The 20,225-nt window shown below is 52.1% G+C and overlaps 1 protein-coding gene across 2 annotated transcripts in view; it reads left to right on the forward strand.

Annotated features, from left to right (window-relative positions):
* The window catches only part of ADAMTS14 (ADAM metallopeptidase with thrombospondin type 1 motif 14), an 86,743-nt gene extending 70,836 nt beyond the window's left edge, over window positions 1–15,907 (forward strand). For both annotated transcript variants that reach the window (XM_030798071.1, XM_003271202.2), the window contains exons 16-22: window positions 3,362–3,525; window positions 5,001–5,169; window positions 5,618–5,750; window positions 7,324–7,531; window positions 11,426–11,555; window positions 11,639–11,749; window positions 13,825–15,907. In XM_030798071.1, the coding sequence (XP_030653931.1) occupies window positions 3,362–3,525; window positions 5,001–5,169; window positions 5,618–5,750; window positions 7,324–7,531; window positions 11,426–11,555; window positions 11,639–11,749; window positions 13,825–14,318 (1,409 nt within the window). In that variant the 3' untranslated portion in view covers window positions 14,319–15,907. The remainder of the gene's footprint in view (window positions 1–3,361; window positions 3,526–5,000; window positions 5,170–5,617; window positions 5,751–7,323; window positions 7,532–11,425; window positions 11,556–11,638; window positions 11,750–13,824) is intronic.
* Window positions 15,908–20,225: the final 4,318 nt, after the last annotated feature.

Here is a 20,225-nt window from a genome sequence, read left to right on the forward strand (position 1 = left end):
TGCTAATGGGTATCAGGTTTCTTTTTGGGGCGATGAAAATGTTCTGGAATTAGACAGTGGCGATGGCTCAATTTACTTAAAAATCAGGGTGGGTGCAGTGGCTCATGCCTGTAATCCCAACACTTTGGGATGCCAAGGTGGGTGGATCGTTTGAGCCCAGAAGTTTGAGATCAGCCTGGGGAACATGGCGAAATCCCATCTCTACAAAAAAAATAACAAAAATCAGCTAGGCGTGGTGGCACATGCCTGTAGTCCTAAGCTAGTTGGTGGACTGAGGTAGGAGCATCTTAAAAAAAATTTTGTTTTCACTGAATTGCACACCTTATTCGAGTGAGTTGTATGGCATATAAATTATATCTCGGTTCAAACCCCGTGAGCCTGGCTCAGAGCAGGGTCCCAGTGGCAAGTGGGCAGAAGGCTACTTCTCCCACACTGGGCAGTGGCGTCTGTGTTCAGACCCCTTTGCAGAGGACGTGCAGGCCACAATGTCCCCTTGAAATGTCACAGAGGCCCCTCTTACCTATTACGTCTGCCTAGTCACACTGCTTGGCACCAATTTCATCATAAATGGAAAAACAAAACACATACCTCTTGGCAGGCTCACATCACACACAAATGCTGCCATTCATATTTTTAGATTATCATCAAAATAGCAATTTGTAAATATCTTCAAAGTTTCCTGGATAACTTGCATTTCCTGGAGAATGCATCTGCACTGGCACCTTCCCTTAACACAGCTCCAGTGGGTTCCTAGACTTCTATTCTTGAAGGCACCTGAAAGGAGATTGTCTCAACGGGCCATAAGCACAAGGGGAAACTGAAACCCAAAGTGGATTGGGGGCCTCTGTATGCGCTGATTCATCCATGAGGAGTGTGGGCAGAGCCAGTCTGGGCCCAGGTCTCCTGCCTCTCAGCCCTGTTCCCTTGCCAGCCATGCCAGTCTACCACAGCGAGCCCAGGTTAGAGGACATTGGTTCAGGCAAGTCCTGCCTGCTGTGCCTGCCTGGCTGTGGGGAATGTGCTGGAATTAGGGGCCGGGGAAGGGAAGGGGCAAGGAGAGAAGGGACATCTATTCCAAGAAGAGGTGGAGCTCACTGACACTGCATCCCCTGGGGATGATTTCAGAACATTAGCAGCCCCTTCCACCCTCTGCTGTCTCCAGAAATCTAGTTCTTCGATCTCCACGGAAGAACTAGTCTTCTGTGGAAGTCATCACAGAGGCTGCTAGCACCTGGGGCAGGCCAAGTGTGGGCTTGCTTGCCTGTTTGTCGGGTGAGTTCCCTGAAAGGTTAGAGTTTTCTGGGGAGCCTGGTGGGGAGAGCAAAGCAGGGGCGGCCCAGGAACTGAACTCTGAAGTTGGCACATGTTGTGTGATTATACAGGTGTGAGGTGCACAGTGGCCTTCAGTGAAAACGTGTGAATACGTGTGTGTGAGTGTGTGCATGCACATGCATGCCCGTGTAGAGGTGTGTGTGCCCAACAGGATATGTAGATGCCCAGGACAGGTGGCAGCCCTGGCGATGAAGGGAGAGGCTCTGTCCATTGTCATTAGACTCTCCTGGAATTGGGGACATGGGGTCTCTGAAAGGAAGTGTAGGGAAGAGAAGGGGAACTCACGCTGTTAATATCTCCCATGTGCTGGGCCATGAGCTGCCACTTTTCGTGTATATGTTTAGTAAGCCTCATGGCCATCTATGAATATTGTTATCCCGTTTTGCAGTTAAAGGAAACTGAGGCTCAGAGAGAGGTTAGATACAGAATAGGTCAGTGGTGGAGCCTGGATTTGGGACTGGGTCTGGACAGTGGAGAGTTTATGGTGGTCCATCCCCGACTGTCTGGAATGAGGAGTGCATAGTCAGGGCTCTGCTACAGTGAGGTGCAGGCGCAGTCAAGGGCAATGGGGAAATTGGAGGATGCACCTGGCCTGAGGAGCTGCCCAGCCTTAGCCTAGACAGTCTGGAGCTGCTGGGGACCAAAAGCGATCAGGGAACCTGAGGGAGAGGCCTGGGTGGGCAGGAGGCGAGGGGCATCTCTCCAGCAGCCTCCCAGAAAGGGGCGAGGCTCTTCTTTTTCCATCCCTCTTCCCCACCCTCACCCTGCCCCTACATTGTTCCTGTCTCTCTGGGTGCCTGGGCTCTGGCTCAGCTCCAACTGTAGCCCACTGTGTGTCCAGGACACTGTGTGTCTAGGAGCCTCCAGTTCCCCATCTGTATTAACAATAGCCCAGCCCTTAGGATGTATTTAAGGATTGAACTGAAGCCGTTGGCACAGTGACTGGCACATAGTTAGTGTTCTCGGATTCTTAGCTCTTATGTGACAGTTATGACCATTTAAATCTGTCCCAGGTGGGAGCTCTGTGGGCCCTTCCTCCTGGACACCCCAAGGCTCTGGAGCCTTTGCCCTCCCTACTGGGCTAAGGGCTTGGGTCTCAGGCTGCTGGGCCCTAGGAAGTCCAGGGTGGCCAAAGGTACCACTCAGGGGCCTTGGCCAGGTGCTGGCATCTACGTGTCTCCCACCCACCTGCCTCCCGGGGTCTTTTGGTAATAAGTTGTGAGTTACTCACTGACTGGGACATTAAGGGGTAGAAATTTATGGATTTTTAAAATCTCTGCCTCTGTTCCAGGCCCTGTGCTGGGCTGAGGACACCAAGATGGAGATGAGCCAAAAGGCCGCTGGGAGAGGCGTGGCATCTGCAATCACAGCAGTGCCAAAAGTCCAGTACTTTTCTGGTGGTCTAGCAATAGTGTCCACTGCACATCACTACTTGCCAAGTTGGCTATGTTTATGAACTCTTCTCATTGTCCTGAGAGCCTCAGTCGTGGGGGGCGGGGATTTCTATCATCCTCCTGGGGCAGCAGCAGCCATGTGAACTGGGTACAATTATCATTCCCATTCTCCAGATGGTGAAACTGAGGCAGCACAGTGGGGCTGAGTAGTTTCCTCACCATCAATCTGACTCCAGAGTCTGTACTCTCAACCTCTATGCTCTGCTATAGAAATTCTAGGGAGGGCAGAATCCCTGAGGACTGGGCAACCAAAGAAGACTCCCTGGAGGAGAGGAGATTATGCTGAGCCTCAACCATGGGTAGAGGTTAATTAGGCAGGAAGAAAGGAAGGCAGTAAGGGTGGGAAGAATGGTATGCACTAGGATCCAGAGGCAGCAAGAGTGTGTGTGTGTGCGTGTGCGGGTTTGACGGGGAGTGTGTTGACCTGTCTGACTCAGGAGGGCTTGGGTGGGGAGGAAAGGCCGGTGGACAGGAGCCCAGAAGGCTCACTGGGAAGGCCTTGAATTTCATATTCATGGCCCACCCCCTGTGGAGAGTAGCAGAAATCTGTGTGACCCTCTCCCCTCACCGGTCAGTGGTGAAGAACCAGGTCACCGGCAGCTTCATACTCAACCCCAAGGGCAAGGAAGCCACAAGCCGGACCTTCACCGCCATGGGACTGGAGTGGGAGGATGCAGTGGAGGATGCCAAGGAAAGCCTCAAGACCAGCGGGCCCCTGCCCGAAGCCATTGCCATCCTGGTGAGCCCCACTCTGTGCGGTGGCAGCCCCTGTCCACCCCCCTTGTCCCCTTAGCTCGCTACATCTGCTGCCAAGCCAGCGTGACACCATTCTGGTGTCTTTAGGGGCCTGGGCAAGGGCAAGGCACCTTCCATCCTGGGGTTAGCTCCTCATTTGTGCTTAAAAGCCTGCAGGATGGCAAGTGAGGAGAGATAAAGACAGTTGTCTCCTCACTGTCAGACCCCAGATGTTACATGCAGGGAGCCTGCTCTCTTTAAGGCAGTCTTAGAAATGGAGCCTCGAGGGAGGTTGGGCAGGGCTGGGTCATCGTGGCATAATTCCACATCTGTATGCATCATAGCATGGCTGGCAAGGGAGTCCAGGAGCAGCTTCCTTGGGCCTTTAAGGAAGCTAATCCAGGGGCTCCAGCCTCCTGAAAAGGGGACAGGAGCCTGACTGGAGCCCATCTCTGCCCATACCCCCGTTCCTAGAACATGGGCCAGGGCTTGTGGGGTAGGGATTAACCCAGCAGACGAGACCATGAGGAGTTCTGTCCATGGTGCCCTCAGCACTGGCTGGTGGCAGGGATACCTTGGATGGGCTTTGTTCCTGGTGTCACCCTCACCAGCTGAGGGGCTCCTGGAGGACAGGCTGTGTGGCCTATTGGTGTCAGCATATCAATTCAATCCAGCATATATTTTTGACCCACCTTATATTTGTTGACAACCTATACATCTATGGCCAGATGATTTTCAACAAGTGTACCAAGGCCATTCAATGGGGAAAGAATAATCTCTTCAAAATATGGTGCCGGGACACCTGGATATCTACATGCAAAAGAATGAAGTTCTACCCCTTCCTCACACCATACACAAATATTAACTCAAACTAGATCAAAGACCTAGATATAAGAGCTCAAACCATACAACTCTTAGAAAAGAACAGAGGGGCAAATGTTTATGACTTTAGATTCTTAGATACGACGGGCACTAAAAGCATGTACAGCAAAAGAAAAAATAGATAAATTGGACTTCATCAAGATTGAAAACTTAAGTGCATCAAAAGACATTATCAAGGAAAGGAAAAGACCACTTACAGAATGGGGGAAAATACTTGCAAGTCATATATTTGATGAGGGTCAGTATCCAGACCGTTCTTATTAACTGCCTTCTAGAGCCAGGCAGTGTGGATGCTGCAGTGAGCAGAACAGACAGACAGACAGACAGCCCTGCCCTCCTGTCAGAACTTAGGTCTATGAAAGGGAAGAGCATTCTTAGGTGCAGTGGCTGCCCTTGGGCCTGGCACACAGCAGGTGTCCAGCCTGAGTTAGTCCCATGGCAGCTGGTCTGAATCCAACCCCCTATGGGCACAACCTCATCCTAGCTTTCACAGGTTCTGCTCCGACCCTAAGGCCTTCTCTTTGGCCCCTCCCCTCCCAGTGCATGCCACCCTTGCTTCCTTCTCTGGTCGTGTGCCAGCTCCCCATCTCCCCTCAGGCTCTCCCCCCAACTGAGGGTGGCCCCCGCAGCAGCCTGGCCTACAAGTACGTCATCCATGAGGACCTGCTGCCCCTCATCGGGAGCAACAATGTGCTCCTGGAGGAGATGGACACCTATGAGTGGGCGCTCAAGAGCTGGGCCTCCTGCAGCAAGGCCTGTGGAGGAGGTACTGGTTCCCTGACCTGCCAGTGCCTTGTTGGGGCAGCCCAGGATCCCTTGAGAGGCAGGGGTGGGGGACTGATGTTGTCTCCATTTGATGTGTCCTTGCTTATGACTCAGTTTCTCCTTGAAGATCTCCAGTGTGTGGAAGCCCGTTTTGGGCAGGAACTTTGGGATGAGGCTGGGGGTGCTAGAGCCATATCCGGGCAGAGCCTCTACCCTAAAAGAGCTCACCTACTGTGGGGACAGACAGCTGTCCAAAGCCACCTTCTCACCAGCGAGATGGAGCTGATCAGGAAGGTGTCCCTCAGAAACTGACATGGGCAGGTGGGGGCATAGGCAGAGGGAGGGGGGATTGGCCCACAAGGCTCTCCACGGGTACTGCCTCTGAGGCCCCAGCAGGGCAATGGGGGGCCTGGCAGGACTAGGCCCACGGCAGCCTGCCCACCCCGTAGGGATCCAGTTCACCAAATACGGCTGTCGGCGCAGACGAGACCACCATATGGTGCAGCGGCACCTGTGTGACCACAAGAAGAGGCCCAAGCCCATCCGCCGGCGCTGCAACCAGCACCCGTGCTCTCAGCCTGCGTGAGTGCTCCCAGGGAGGGACAGGGAGTCTGGTACTATGCCTAGCCCGGGCCCCAGGCAGCGGGGCTGCTGATCCTGCTCCCCTCAGCACTGGGTTATGGAGACATGACCATGTAGGCAACAAGGGTTTCAGTGCTTCTGGGCTCCAGGCTCAGGCCAGGATGCTGACCTCTACCTCTTCTCTGTCCGATTGTCAGGAGTCCAGAGACATGGCTTAGCCTGCCAGCCCCCAGCCATGGTCCAGCCCCTAATCGGGATTCCCTGGCTTGTGGCTACATGCTCTTCTGAGCACAAGGATGACCTTGGGATTATTTGGGGGAGGGCCTTTGGGGAGAGGAGAGAGCTGTGCCTGGTGGAGGGCTCATGGCCAGGCCTCTGAACCTGTTGCAGAGCTGGCCTCAAGACCTCCTCAGCCTCCACTGGGCTTCCCTAGTACACCCCAGGCAGACTGAGGCCGAGGGTGGCTGGCTCTAGCAACCACAGAGGGCCTCACCCATCCTCCTGCTTCCCCAGGAGTCCTCCCTGGTATGGGTAGGGTGCTGCTTGGGTCTCATCAGCTTCTGCTCCCCTGGGCTGGGGGAACCCTAGGGCTGGGTGTGTAATCGGGGCAAGGGTTGGAACCGGTGGCCAGCGCTAGAGGCTGCTGTGGCCTCCCTGTCTGTGCCCAGGCCAGGCCATGATACCCAGCCCCTCCTCTGCCCAAGACAGCTTCATAACCAGCCCCCTGTGCTTCTCTTTCACTTGTTCCTTTGTATTGTTATTTAGACGGATTTTCCCACAAATGACTATAATCACAGAGCATACAGGGTTAGCTCTGCCTGAGTTCCTGGCCGGTGTCCGCCGGCCCCTACCCCTTTGGGGTTTTAAGGAAGAGGTTGACTTAGGAAACCTGCCTAGAAGCGACTAAAAGACGCCTTGGGAACCCAAGGAGGAGTAGGAGTCGAGGCCCTCCCTCCTTCCATCCTCACCGGAGCAGTTTTGCTTCCTCTAATGCACCCAGTGGGCATGCGCTTAAGATGCTGTTGGAAGTTGCTCAGTGGCTAAAAGACACTTGCAGGCCACCAGCATAGCTACTCTGTGTGGAAGCTCTGTGGGTGATGATGGTGACAGTAACAGCGTTCTTGTCCCAGGAGCCCCATGGGAAATTGGGGGATCTGCCTTGAAAGTGGGGTTTGATCTGTTTTGTGCCCTGATGCTTCTCAGCACCCAGGACAGTGCCTGCGCCAGTGGGCACTCAAATATGTATGCAGCTTTGAAGTAATCGTGATGTAAAGATGGGGTAACTGAGGCTTAGAGGGCTAATAGCTTGCCCAAGGACATGCAGGGTGCTAGGATTTAAATACACACCATGCCTGTTTTTCAGACAAGACACAGCAGGAGAGAAGAGGGCCCTTCCTGAGGTCACATACCCAGGTAGCTGCAGAGCCAGGTGGACAGTTGTCCTAGGCCTCAAACATTCTGAAACCCAAACCCTCTCTCTGGCTCCTGCCTGCAGCTGTCTGGGGATGGGAAGTGTCCTCTGGGATGAAGTGTCCCCTTGGTCTCACCTCCTCTCCTTTCACCCTGTTTCCAGGTGGGTGACGGAGGAGTGGGGTGTCTGCAGCCGGAGCTGTGGGAAGCTGGGGGTGCAGACACGGGGGATACAGTGCCTGCTGCCCCTCTTCAATGGAACCCACAAGGTCATGCCGGCCAAAGCCTGCGCCGGAGACCGGCCTGAGGCCCAGCGGCCCTGTCTCCGAGTGCCCTGCCCAGCCCAGTGGCGGCTGGGAGCCTGGTCCCAGGTGACTTGTCCTCAGGAGGTGGGAGGGGCTTGGGGAGGAGGTGGGTCTGAGGGATTTTTTGGTGTGACCTGCAGGCAAGAGAGTTTCTGCCTGAATCGCTCCCCCTACATCAAATTTTATTTTTCTTAAAGTAGAATAGCTCCCACGTACCCTGGGCTGTGGCTCTGTGCTAGGCCTTTATGTTCATTCATTATTGCCAATAAGCTTCACACAGTGCTGGGAGGCATGGGTTCATGTCCCTGTGTTCCAGATGAGCAGACTGAAGTACACTCTTGCATTCCAGAAATACTTGCTGAGCACTAGCTATATGCCAGACCTTGGACTAAGAATGTGGGAACCCAGCATCAACCAGACAGAGCTGATTCTTGCCCTTGTGCAGCCCACAGTCCTGTGAGGGAAACGTATTAGACCATCAACCCTCAGCCAAGCACTGACAGACTGCAGTCGGAGCTGGGTGGGGAGGAGTGGGGCAATGTGGTGGAGGATGGAGGGTGGTCAGAGGGCTTCTCTGAGGAGGTGTTGCTCAAGCTGAGACCGGAGGGACAAGACACAGGAAGAGACCAAGTCAGGAACAATCTTACAATGTTCTGGAAACCAACAGGACAGTGGGGCTGGAGCTGACTGGGAGGGATAGGGGCTGTGAGATAACGCTGGGGAGGCAGGCGGGGGTCCATGGCTACAGGCTTTGCAAGGGGTTTGCACGTATTCTAAGAGCAATGGGACACCAGGGAAGCCTTTTAACACGGGCATTACAAGCTCTGATTTCAGGTTGTAAAGATCACTGTGGTGGTGCTGTGGAAGGCTGAGTGTAAGACGGTCAGGGTAGCAAAAGGGGGACAGCAGTAAGGCTGCTTAGTTATCTGGGTGCTCTGTGGCTTAGACCCTGGAGGTTACCTTGGGGAAATTGCCTTGAGGAAATTGTCTTGGGTTTTCTTTTAAATACTCATTTGATGTGAACATTGAGAACATCATGCCAAGTAAAACAAGACAAGCTGGATGCAGTGGCTCATGCCTGGAATCCCAACACTTTGAGAGGCTGAGGTGGGCAGATCTTTGGGAGGTTGATGTGGGTGGATCGCTTGAGCCCAGGAATCTGAGACCAGCCCGGGCAACATAGCAAGACCTTGCCTCTACAAAAAATGTAAAAAGTTAGCTGGGCGTGGTGGTGTGTGCTTGTAATCCTAGCTGCTCTGGAGGCTAAGGTAGGAAGATTGCTTGAGCCCACGAGGTCAAGGCTCCAGTGAGCTATGACCATGCCACTGCACTCCAGCCTGAGTGACAGAGCAAGAGCTTGTCTCACAAAAAAAAAAAAAGAAAAGAAAAGAAAAGAAAAAAGCCAGATATCCAGACATGTAAGGACAAACACTATATGAGGGCACTTTGCTGGTGATTTCCAGGGGCTGGTGGAGGGTGAATGAGGGGTTAGTGTTTAATAGGCAAGGAGTTTCAGTTGGGAAAGAAGAAAATGTTCTGGAAACAGATGGTGGTAATGATTGTACACCAATGTGGATGTGCTTAATGCCACTGAACCGTAGACTTAAAAATAGTTAAGATGGGCTGGGAACGGTGGCTAACGCCTGTAATCCCACCACTTTGGGAGGCCAAGGCGGGCAGATTGCCTGGGGTCAGGAGTTCAAGACCAGTCTGGCCAACATGGTAAAACCCCGTCTCTACTAAAAATGCAAAAAATTAGCCAGGCGTGGTGGCGTATGCCTGTAGTCTCAGCTACTTGGGAGGCTGAGGCAGGAGAATCGCTTGAACCTGGGAGGCAGAGGTTGCAGTGAGCCAAGATCATGCCATTGTACTCCAGCCTGGGAAATACGAGCGAAACTTCGTCTCAAAAAAAAGAAAAAATTAGTTAAGATGGCAAACTTTATGTTATATAGATATTACCCGAATTTAAAAAACCTCATTTGATCACAATGATGTTTATTGTAACAGCAAAACATTAGGACGTATCCCAAATGTTTATCTATAGAAGATTGGACAAAAATCATGGTCTGTTCATACAATACAGTACCATACAACAAGAAAAATGAAATGAACAGGCCTGAACTGTACTTACCAAAATAGATAAACTTCTATTACAGAGAATACATTTAGGTGAGAAAAAGCACTTGAGTATGAAGTAAAAAAGCACTTCTAATGGATGTCATTTCCTTAATGTTTAGAGGGACACAATGCAATTGAAAATATTCTGGGATGCTCATTTATTAAGGCTGGTGGTGGCATCTGGATAGGGTTTTGTGAATAACTCCATACTTTTCTGTATTTTGAAATATTGCATTATGAGTATTTGTAAAGAACCAAAAATCCACACACAACTCATGCATTTTATATGTCTCCATAATATATAGCTTCATTTGTTTTGATATAAAATAGATTGCTGGTCTTCAAAAGACCCCACAGATAAAAGTAACAGAGAGATGGCAGATAGTGGAAGATACTGGCCCTGTCGCAATAAGCAAAATATAGAGATGAATCTCTAAATTTAACTTTTATTAAGTAAGAATTGCCATTCAAGGCATACACAGAGACCGGGTGGTCTTCAGTATGTCCAAAGAACAAAGGAAAGGTTGGGGGTTTTATTAGAAAGAGACATGATATGTATTGTGTTGAACACCAACTCATTGCCACTAGACAAGCTTTTGGGAGCTGGCAAGCTCTGACTGGTGAGTGATGGTGCTATGGAAAACTAGCCATGGAGTCACAGCAGGTTGTTTCAGCAGCTGGCCCTGTGGAAAATTTAATTCTTCTTGGAGCAGGTGCTAGGTGCCCTGAGTGCTTTTTCCCCTGGTCCCTCAACTCCGATTTAGTTGGCTGTGACAAGTATGACCCTATTCATATAATCAACTTTCACAGCCCCTTATGAGACTGACTGAGTAGTCAGGAGCTGTTAGCTGCTGTTTGTAATGATTCATCCTGGGAGGATGAGCCGTGTTTGTCTCATAGTTCTGTGTGGCCCTATGACCCTTGTGTCTCAGTGGTCACATGCTCCAGTGTGGGAAGTGGGGTCCTGCAAGTTCCTCTCCTTCCAGCTAGGTAAGGCTGTGGTCAGCATTAAAAAGTGACCCAGTCACATTGGGCAACGCTGCTTTCCTGGAGTCCCTGCCCCTCCTTTGAGGACCTCCACATGCCCTGTTTGTCAGAGTAAGAGTGGGTCAGGTCCAGGGGACGATGTGTGTGGCCACCCCCTGCAAACGGTGGTCCTCTGCTGTCTCCTGCTCCTTGTACCCACACCCTGCCCCCTCAGGGAAGAAGACACTTTTGAACATACTTCTGCAGGCCCATGTTTGGTAAATCGAGTCACAAGATTATTGACTATCAGAGCTAGTCAGAGAAGGGTCCATGGAGACCCTGTCGCCCAGCTCTCTCAGTTTACAGAGTAAGACATTGAACCAGGGGTGGGGGTAGCAGATGCCACAATCCAGGCCCCTACATCCTGTTAACAGGATATCATCACGTCAATCCACCTGCCCCAGGTCACACCATGTAGTGGATTGCAACAGGGTAGTTTGCTAGAGTGATACATAAAATATTAAAGAACCCAGGCACAGACCAGACACAATGCATGCAGGTGGTAGTAGGGAATGGGGTCCCAGAGGTTCCCTCCTGAGCCAGAGTTTAACCGTTTAGAATGTGGAAAGGCCCATGGGGTTCTAGGCTCAGGGCAATGGCTCTTCACCATTGGTATCAGGGCTATTTGACAAGAGGTACAGTGTCCCACTGAGGCTCCTTAGAAGCAGTCCTTGCATGTCCCTCTGGTCAAGCGAAGACTTGGTACTCTTTCTGTTCCCGGGCATTGGCTGGGCTCTGAGCTCACTGACTCGTCTTTCTTCTCTCCACCTACCCTGACCCCGGCCGCTGTGCCTGGCACTGACCCACCCACGGCAGTGCTCTGCCACCTGTGGAGAGGGCATCCAGCAGAGGCAGGTGGTGTGCAGGACCAACGCCAACAGCCTCGGGCAGTGCGAGGGGGATAGGCCAGACACTGTCCAGGTCTGCAGCCTGCCCGCCTGTGGAGGTGAGCCAGAGGGGATGGGGAGGCCAGGTCCAGTCCCTTGGGCCAAAGTCCCAAATACTAGAATTGCTTCTCCCTGCTCACAGGAAATCGCCAGAACTCCACGGTGAGGGCCGATGTCTGGGAACTTGGGACGCCAGAGGGGCAGTGGGTGCCACAATCTGGACCCCTACATCCCATTAACAAGATATCATCAAGTAAGTACAGTCTATGGACCCTACCCTGCTCCCCAGACCTTTCAGTGGCCCTGGTGTTGCAGCATGGGCCACTCAGTGGAGCAAACCCAGCTTGTAGCTGTCTGTGTGACCTTCACCTCCCTGAGCCTCAGATACCTCAGTTGTGAAGTGGGGAGGAGGCTCTACTGGTCCATGACCCATTACCTGCAATTCCAAAATGTTTATTTCTAAGTTTGGTGCAAACTTACCTGGCAGCAAAATCTGACCTGAACTAATGAGATCATTTATTCTTTTGCTATAGAAATTTAGCCATATTTAGTTACAAGGTGATATCTCAGGCTCCACTGAGGATGTTCTATAATATAAACACAGAATATTATGTTTCTGATCCCAAAAGTTCTGAATTCTGAACTATATCTGGTTCCAAGATTTTCAGACAAGCAATTGTAGATATGAGCTGCCTTTATAGGGCTGCTGAGAGAATTGGATGAGAGAACGCATGCACTCCTGTCCGGCTGTCAGCTTCCAGTAACAATAGGCCTAGCAATTTCTCTCAGCCCCATGATTCAGTTCATCCTCCTAACTTTCCATTCATCCACCCACGGATAAACATTTACTGAGCATCTGCTACGTGCCAGGCTGTAGATTCTTCACTCCTTTCCTAGGTTCCATCTCTCTTTTCCTTCCTCACCCTCCTGAGGACCAGGGTCTGGCAAGATGAGTAGCAGAAAGATCAAAGACCCTAACTCCTAGTTAGAGGACCAGTTGGCTGCAAATTCCTTAACCTCTGTGAGCTTAGTGATCTCATCTGTAAGATAAGGTTCTGACTAGATGTCCTCAAAGGACCTTCTACCTCCAATCTTCTACTTCTTTGCTCCTAGGCTGAGGTTCTGTCTGGGGGAGTGTCTGGGTTTCCTGCCCTCTTCCTTCCCAAGGCAAAGGACGATTCTGATTCTGGTTCCAGAAATCTGGCGCCATCTAGAGGCCACTGGCTTTCCATTTTTCTCTGATCTTTCTCTTGCTCCCCTAAGCCTGCCTCTCCACCTGTGTCTTTCTTTCCCTCTGTCCCTCCCACTCTTCTCACCTCCCTCTTTCTCTCTCTCTCTCTGGCAAAAATTAGTGGAAAGCAAAGCTCTGCCTTCACATTCTGTCTGGAGAAACCTACATGGAGTTATCACAGAAAGGTGTGATACTTTGGGCAAACTAGTGTAGTGAGCACTTATCTTTGCCAGGTACTTTAAAGATGTTATTTGCAATGTTATTATTCACTGGTAAGGGTCAACGTCAGCCCCATTTTATAGGTGAAGAAACTGAGGCTTGGAGGGTTTAAGTGACTTGCCAAAGGCCTCACACTTTTAAGTGGTAGAGCCTGGATTTGAACTGAAATTCAGTTCCAATTTGCTTGATTCCAAATTAAGCAGTAGCAGTCTTAATGTCCCGATGTGTGCTGACTGTGGCAGGATAGTCAGTCTGCCTGTCCTAAGCGTGAGTTGCCTGGGCTCTAGCCTGACCGTGGCTGGAGTGGGCCAGACTCCTTGGGTTGATTGGGAGGGGCTAGGGTTCCCACTTCCATCCAGAGCAGCTGCAAGTTAGAAGCACCTGGTGGTAGGCCACACCCTAGATTGTCCAGTGTGTGGGTGAAGGAGATGGGCACCCCCAAGGATTCCAGTGTGCAGCAGGGCTGAGGGCAAATGGTGAAGGGCCAGGGTTCTCAGATGCGCCCACACGTGGAGTCCCCTGGAGGGCTTGTGGAAGCACAGTGCTGAGCCCCAGCCTGAGTTTTTGATGCAATAGGGCTGGGTGGTGCTGGAGGATGTGCATTGCCAGCAAGCTTCCAGGTGACGCTGCTGCTGCGTGTGGGGACATCACTTTGAGATCTGCTGCTTTAGGGGATTTTAGTTCCTCTCCCATGTAGTCAGGGCTCACTCTCCTGTCAGGTGGCTCTGTAGCCCCTACCCTGGGAAAAAGCTTTACAGTGGGTCCAGCAAGGGCAGGGGTGGAGAGCAGGCAGTCAGTGGGTGAGTGGGAGGCGGGGCCACCTGACTGACAGGCATCCCCACGTTGCTTCCATCCTTGTCCTTGTGCTGTGTGTGCAGCAGAGCCCTGCACGGGAGACAGGTCTGTCTTCTGCCAGATGGAAGTGCTCGATCGCTACTGCTCCATTCCCGGCTACCACCGGCTCTGCTGTGTGTCCTGCATCAAGAAGGCCTCGGGCCCCGACCCTGGCCCAGAGCCTGGCCCAACCTCACTGCCCCCCTTCTCCACTCCTGGAAGCCCCTTACCAGGACCCCAGGACCCTGCAGATGCTGTGGAGCCTCCTGGAAAGCCAACGGGATCAGAGGACCATCAGCGTGGCCGAGCCACACAGCTCCCAGGACCTCTGGATACAAAATCCCCAGGGACCCAGCATCCCTTTGCCCCTGAGACACCGATCCCTGGAGCATCCTGGAGCATCTCCCCTACCACCCCCAGGGGGCTGCCTTGGGGCTGGACTCAGACACCTATGCCAGTCCCCGAGGATAAAGGGCAGCCTGGAGAAGACCTGAGGCATCCCAGCACCAGCCTCCCTGCTGCCTCCCCGGTGACATGAGCTGTGCCTTGCCATCCCACCGGCGCGTTTACACTCTGTGTACTGCCCTGCGACCCCCAGCTCAGAGGACACACACAGCAGGGCAGGCGCAAGCACAGACTTCATTTTAAATCATTCGCCTTCTTCTCATTTGGGGCTCTGATGCTCTTTACCCCACAAAGCAGGGTGGGAGGAAGAAAAAGATCAGGGAATGCCCTAATTGGAGATACCTCAGCAAGCTGCCCCCGGTGGGACTGACCCTCTCAGGGCCCCTGTTGGTCTCCCCTGCCAGGACCAGGGTCAACTATTGCTCCCTCCTCACAGACCCTGGGCCTAGGCAGGTCTGAATCCCGGCTGGTCTGTAGCTGGAAGCTGTCAGGGCTGCCTGCCTTCCCGGAACTGTGAGGACCCCTGTGGAGGCCCTGCATATTTGGCCCCTCTCCCCAGAAAGGCAAAGCAGGGCCAGGGTAGATGGGGGACTGTTCACAGCCAGGCCGAGAGGAAGGGGGCCTGGGAATGTGGCATGAGGCTTCCCAGCTGCAGGGCTGGAGCGGGTGGGACACAAGGTGATCACAGGCCCAGCTCCTGGAAGCCAAGAGTTCCATGCAGTTCCACCAGCTGAGGCCAGGCAGCAGAGGCCAGTTTATCTTTGCTGGCTGGAAGATGGTGCTCATGGCCATACTCTGGCCTTGCAGATGTCACTAGTGTTACTTCTAGTGACTCCAGATTACAGACTGGCCCCCCAATCTCACCCCAGCCCACCAGAGAAGGGGGCTCAGGACACCCTGGACCCCAAGTCCTCAGCATCCAGGGGTTTCCAAACTGGTGCTCACCCCCTGGCTCCACCAGGATGGCAACTTCAATCATCACTCTAAGCCTGGAAGGGGACTCTGTGGGACACAGAGGGAACATGATTTCTCAGGCCGTCCCTTCAATCATTGCCCTTCTCCAAAGATCACTCCCGCTGGAGTCGGACATCTTCATCTCCTACCTGGCTGAAGCTGGGCCAGAGTGTGTGGTTCTCCCAGGGGTGGTCGGACCCCAGGACTGAGGATGAGAGTCCACTCATAGCCTGGCCCTGGAGATGGCAAGGGCCACCCAGGCCAAGTGCCCCAGGGCAGGGTGCCAGCCCCTGGCCTGGTGCTGGAGTGGGGAAGACACACTCACCCACGGTGCTGTAAGGGCCTGAGCTGGGCTCAGCTGCCGGCCATGCTACCTCCAAGGGACAGGTGACAGCCTTACATCCTCTGGCTCTCAGGAAGTGGCAGGGGGTCCCAGGACACCTCCAGGGTCTTGGAAGATGTCTCCTAAACTCCTGCCAGGTGATAGAGGTGCTTCTCACTTCTTCCTTCCCCAAGGCAAGGGGGCTGTTCTGAGCCAGGCTGGAGGAACACGAGCAGTGGGCCCCTGGCCTGCAACCCTTTTGGAGAGTGGAGGTCCTGGGGGGCTCCCCGCCCTCCCCCTGCTGCCCTCCCCTCCCTGGGATGCTGGGGCACACATGGAGTCATTCCTGTGAGAACCAGCCTGGCCTGTGTTAAACTCTTGTGCCTTGGAAATCCAGATCTTTAAAATTTTATGTATTTATTAACATCACTGTTGGACCCCAAAAAGTTGTGTGTGTGTTTCTTTTTCTCTCTCTGATTTATGGGAAGGGGACAATGAAGCCAGAGCTCAAAGGTTGAGGGCTGGCCTGTAGCAAGAGAACTGGGGGTGGGGGCGCAGCTCACTGTGGCTGTCTCCTGTCCCTCCACCTTTCCACCCATGCCCTGCTGCGGCACTGCCAGGTGGGACACAGGGTTGCCACCGGTTTCTTGGCTACTGAATCTCCTGTTTCCCTGAGGCCCAAGTTCCAGGACAACACTTTATTTCAGGTTATTGTGAAATTCTCAACCTGTTTAAATGCAACTAGAGGCCAGTGGGGCAGAGTGGCTTATGCCTGTAACCCCAGCACTTTTGGAGGTGGGAGTTCCAGACCAGCCTGAGCAACATAGCAAGATCCCATCTCAACAAAAAATAAAAAGAACATTAGCCAGACGTGGTGTTGCATGCCTGTGGTCTCAGCTATTTAGGAGGCGGACGTGAGAGGATCCCTTGAGCCCAGGAGTTTGAGGCCACACTGAGCTGTGATTGCGCCATGGCACTCCAGCCTGGGTGACAGAGCATGACCCTGTCTCAAAAACAAAAAAGAGCAACAAGAGGGGCTCTCTAAAGGAATCTTAGCAACCACAGAACAAAGAGATTGTCATTGAAAGCAAAATGTCACTGCAACCACTTTTGCTTTCTAAGCAGTGGCAGAATTTGTGTCATGGAGTAAAAGAATCTACACTGCTGGCCACTGAGAAAAGGCGAAGCTGGCAGAAGGGCCTCTTGTCATCGTGCAGAGCTCACTCCTCCCCTTAAGGCTGAGGAGAAAATGGTTTGGAGACTCCTACCCCCGGGGGGGTGGGAACACAGAGAGGGCAGCCTCTCCATCTGTCTTTGGCTGGGGGCTTTTTAGGATGCAGATTGTCTAATATGTCTAGGGTTCAATTAAATTTGTGTTGCCATCTCCCCAAACATCTGGAAATGTCCACTCCCAAAATTAAGGGCTTTTTATGGGTCAGGATTTTTGCTTGTTTTGGTGGAAACTGAGAAAATGAAAGGACTCACGGGTGAAGATAGAGGAACAGCACCAAGGGCCCTCTTTCCATCGCAGCCTCAGAAACATCCCTCACTTCCTGTAGGAGCCCAGTGGGAAAGGCCATACGGGAATGGTCTCACCCCTTCCTGCCCTAAACGGTTTCCTGTTTGGAGTCTGGTGGGTGCAGGTGCCAGGGTGCCAGACTGCCTGTCTCTTCCCTGGAGGGGATTCTCCAGGCCACTCTGACTTCAAGGCTGTATCCACACCTGCCCCATGCTTGGCAGAGCCCTGCCGCAGTGACAACCAGGTGCCCAGAGTCTAGCCTATCAGCCCTGACTGGCTTCCAGAGCCCTTGCCCTGGTCTGCCAAGCTTCCTCAACCCATAGCCAGGGGCCAGCACACCTGTCATTTTGGAGGAAGCCCCCTGAAGTTCCAGCATCTCCTTGCCCTTGGGGTCAGTAGGGACAGTGCTGTACAGAGTCACCCTTACCCTCTTGTCCAAAGAGCCTGGGAAATCCTCACCATGGCTGTCTTCTGTGTCCAGATGGCCTCCTTGAGGTTCCAGCCTGTGACTTCATTTGGGGTAGTAAGGCCTGAAAGCTCCTGGTGGGGAAGGGATCGGGGGGATGGCAAGGGTTTAGGGACAGCAGGAGACTTACCTTCCCATTCCTCCAGGGGAGAAAAGGGGCAATTGGAGCCTCGTCATGTTCCTGGGAAATAGACTGGCCTCTGGGCCCTTTCTTGATTTACCCTTCTGGTGAACCTCCAGGCCTTCCACCTGAAATTACACAGCAGGCAGGGGAAGAGGGGAAGGCACAGAGCCTGGGCCATCTAACCTGGAACTCTGTGGGCTCTTCCAAAGAGCCCCTGCTCCCTACCTGGCTTCAGGAGACTGAAGGCTTGGGGAAAGGTAGGCGTCTGGGGGAGGAGGGAAAGAGCAAGAAGGGGTGGAAATGTAGGTGGGGCAGTCCCAGGGACCCAGCTGCCACGGATTAGAAATCTCTGCGGCCTACACCACAAATCTTCTCCTTTAAAAAATTATGCAAGAAATATATGCTCATTATTGAAAAATTTTACAACCTGAGGAAAAAAATCTATAATTCTACCTAGCAATAACCACCGTTAATAATTTGTTTATCCATTCCAGATGTGTGCATGTGCAAGATTGTTCGTGTCTGTACACACACACACACACACGCTGGGTGGATATTATTAATACTATACGCATACACGTTATCTGGGATCTGCTCCCCCTCCTACCCCACCTACAGCAATATAATAAGAACACGTTTCCATCCTGAACTACGTTGAACACGTATTTTTTTTTGAAGGAGTTTCGCTCTTGTTGCCCAGGCTGGAGTGCAATGGCGCGATCTCGGCTCACGCAACCTCTGTCTCCCAGGTTCAAGCGATTCTCCTGCCCTAGCCTCCCAAGTAGCTGGGATTACAGGCATGCGCCACCACTCCTGGCTAATTTTGTATTTTTAGTAAAGATGGGGTTTCTCCATGTTGGTTAGGCTGATCTTGAACTCCTAACCTCAGGTGATCCGCCTGCCTCAGTCTCCCAAAGTGCTGGGATTACAGGCATGAGCCACCACACCCAGCCACGTCTTCATTTTTAATGACTGCACAGTACCCCACAGTATGGCTAGATGACCATTTATTTAACCAAATCCCCCAGTACCATAAACTTCCTGTATAGCCTGTAGAACCATGAGCCAATTAAACCTCTTTTCTTTATGAAGTACCCAGTCTCATGTAGTTCTTTATAACAATGTGAGAATGGACTAATATAGAAAATTGGTACCAGAGAAATGAGGCATTGCTATAAAGATAACTGAAAATGTGGAAGCAACTTTGGAACTGGGTAACAGGAAGAGGCTGGAACAGATTGAAGGGATCAGAAGAAGACTGGAAGAGGTGGGAATGTTTGGAACTTCCTAGAGATTTGTTGAATGTTGTGACTAAAATGCTGATAGTGATGTGGACAGTGAATTCCAGGCTGAGGAGTTCTCAGATGGAGATGAGAAATTTATTGGGAACTGTAGTAAAGGTCACTCTTGCTATGCTTTAGCAAAGAGATGGGGAGTATTGTGCCCCTGCTCTAGAAATCTGTGGAACTTTGAATTTGAGGCAGAAGATTCAGGGTATCTGGTGGAGGAAATTTCTAAGCAGTAGTGTTCCAGAGGTGTCCTGGCTACTTCTAACAGCATATACTCACATGCATTCGCCAATATATGGTCTGAAATTGGAACTTACATTTAAAAGGAAAGCAGAGCATAGCAGTTTGAAACATTTGTAGCCTGACCATGTGGCAGAAAGACCCATTTTCTTGGGAAAAATTCAAGCCAGCTGCAGAAATTTGCATAAGTAGAGAGCCAAATGTTAATAGCCAAGACAATGGGGAAGATGTGTCGAGGGAGTTTCAGAGGCCTTCATGGCAGCCCCTCCCATCACAGGCCTGGAGGCCTAGGAGGGAAAATGGTTTTATGGGCTAGGCCAAGGGCCCCACTGCCTGTTTCAGCCTCAGGATATGGCACCCTGAGTCCCAGTCGCTCCAGCTCCAGCCATGACTAAGGTCCCCAAATACACCTCAGGCTGCTGCTCCAGTGGGTGCAAGCCATAAGAAGCCTTGGTGGCTTTCACGTGGTATTGGCCCTGCAGGTGCACAGAGGGCAAGAGTTGAGGCTTGGGAGTCTAGATTTAAGAGGATGTATGGAAACACCTGGATGTCCAGGCAGAAGTCTGCTTCAGGGGCAGAGCCCTCATAGATAACCTCTACTAGGGCAGTGCAGAGGGGAAATGTGGGGTTGGAGTCCCCACACAGAGTCCTTACTGGGGCACTGCCTAGTGGAGTTGTGAGAAGAGTGCACCATCCTCCAAACCCCAGCATGGTAGATCCACTGACAGCTTGCACCATGCACCTGGAAAAGCTGCAGGCACTCAATGCCAGCCTGTGAAAGCAGCCAAGTGTGCTGTACCTGGCAGAGCCACAGTGGTGGATCTGCCCAATGCCTTAGAAGCCCACTTCTTGTCTCAGTGTAGCCTAAATGTGAGACATGGAGTCAAAGGAGATTATTTTGGAGCTCTAAGATTTAATGACTGCCCTTCTGGGTTTCAGACTTGCATGGGGGCCTGTAGCCTCTTTGTTTTGACCAATTTCTCCCATTTGGAATGGAAGCATTTACCCACTGCCTGTACTTCCATTATGTCTTAGAAGTAACAAACTTGCTTTTGATTTTACAGGCTCATAGGTGGAAGGGACTTGCTTAGTCTCAGGTAAGACTTTGGACTTTTGAGTTAATGCT

This window comes from Nomascus leucogenys, chromosome 18 (genome assembly GCF_006542625.1).
Source record: "Nomascus leucogenys isolate Asia chromosome 18, Asia_NLE_v1, whole genome shotgun sequence".
In the NCBI taxonomy this organism is placed as follows: domain Eukaryota; kingdom Metazoa; phylum Chordata; class Mammalia; order Primates; family Hylobatidae; genus Nomascus; species Nomascus leucogenys.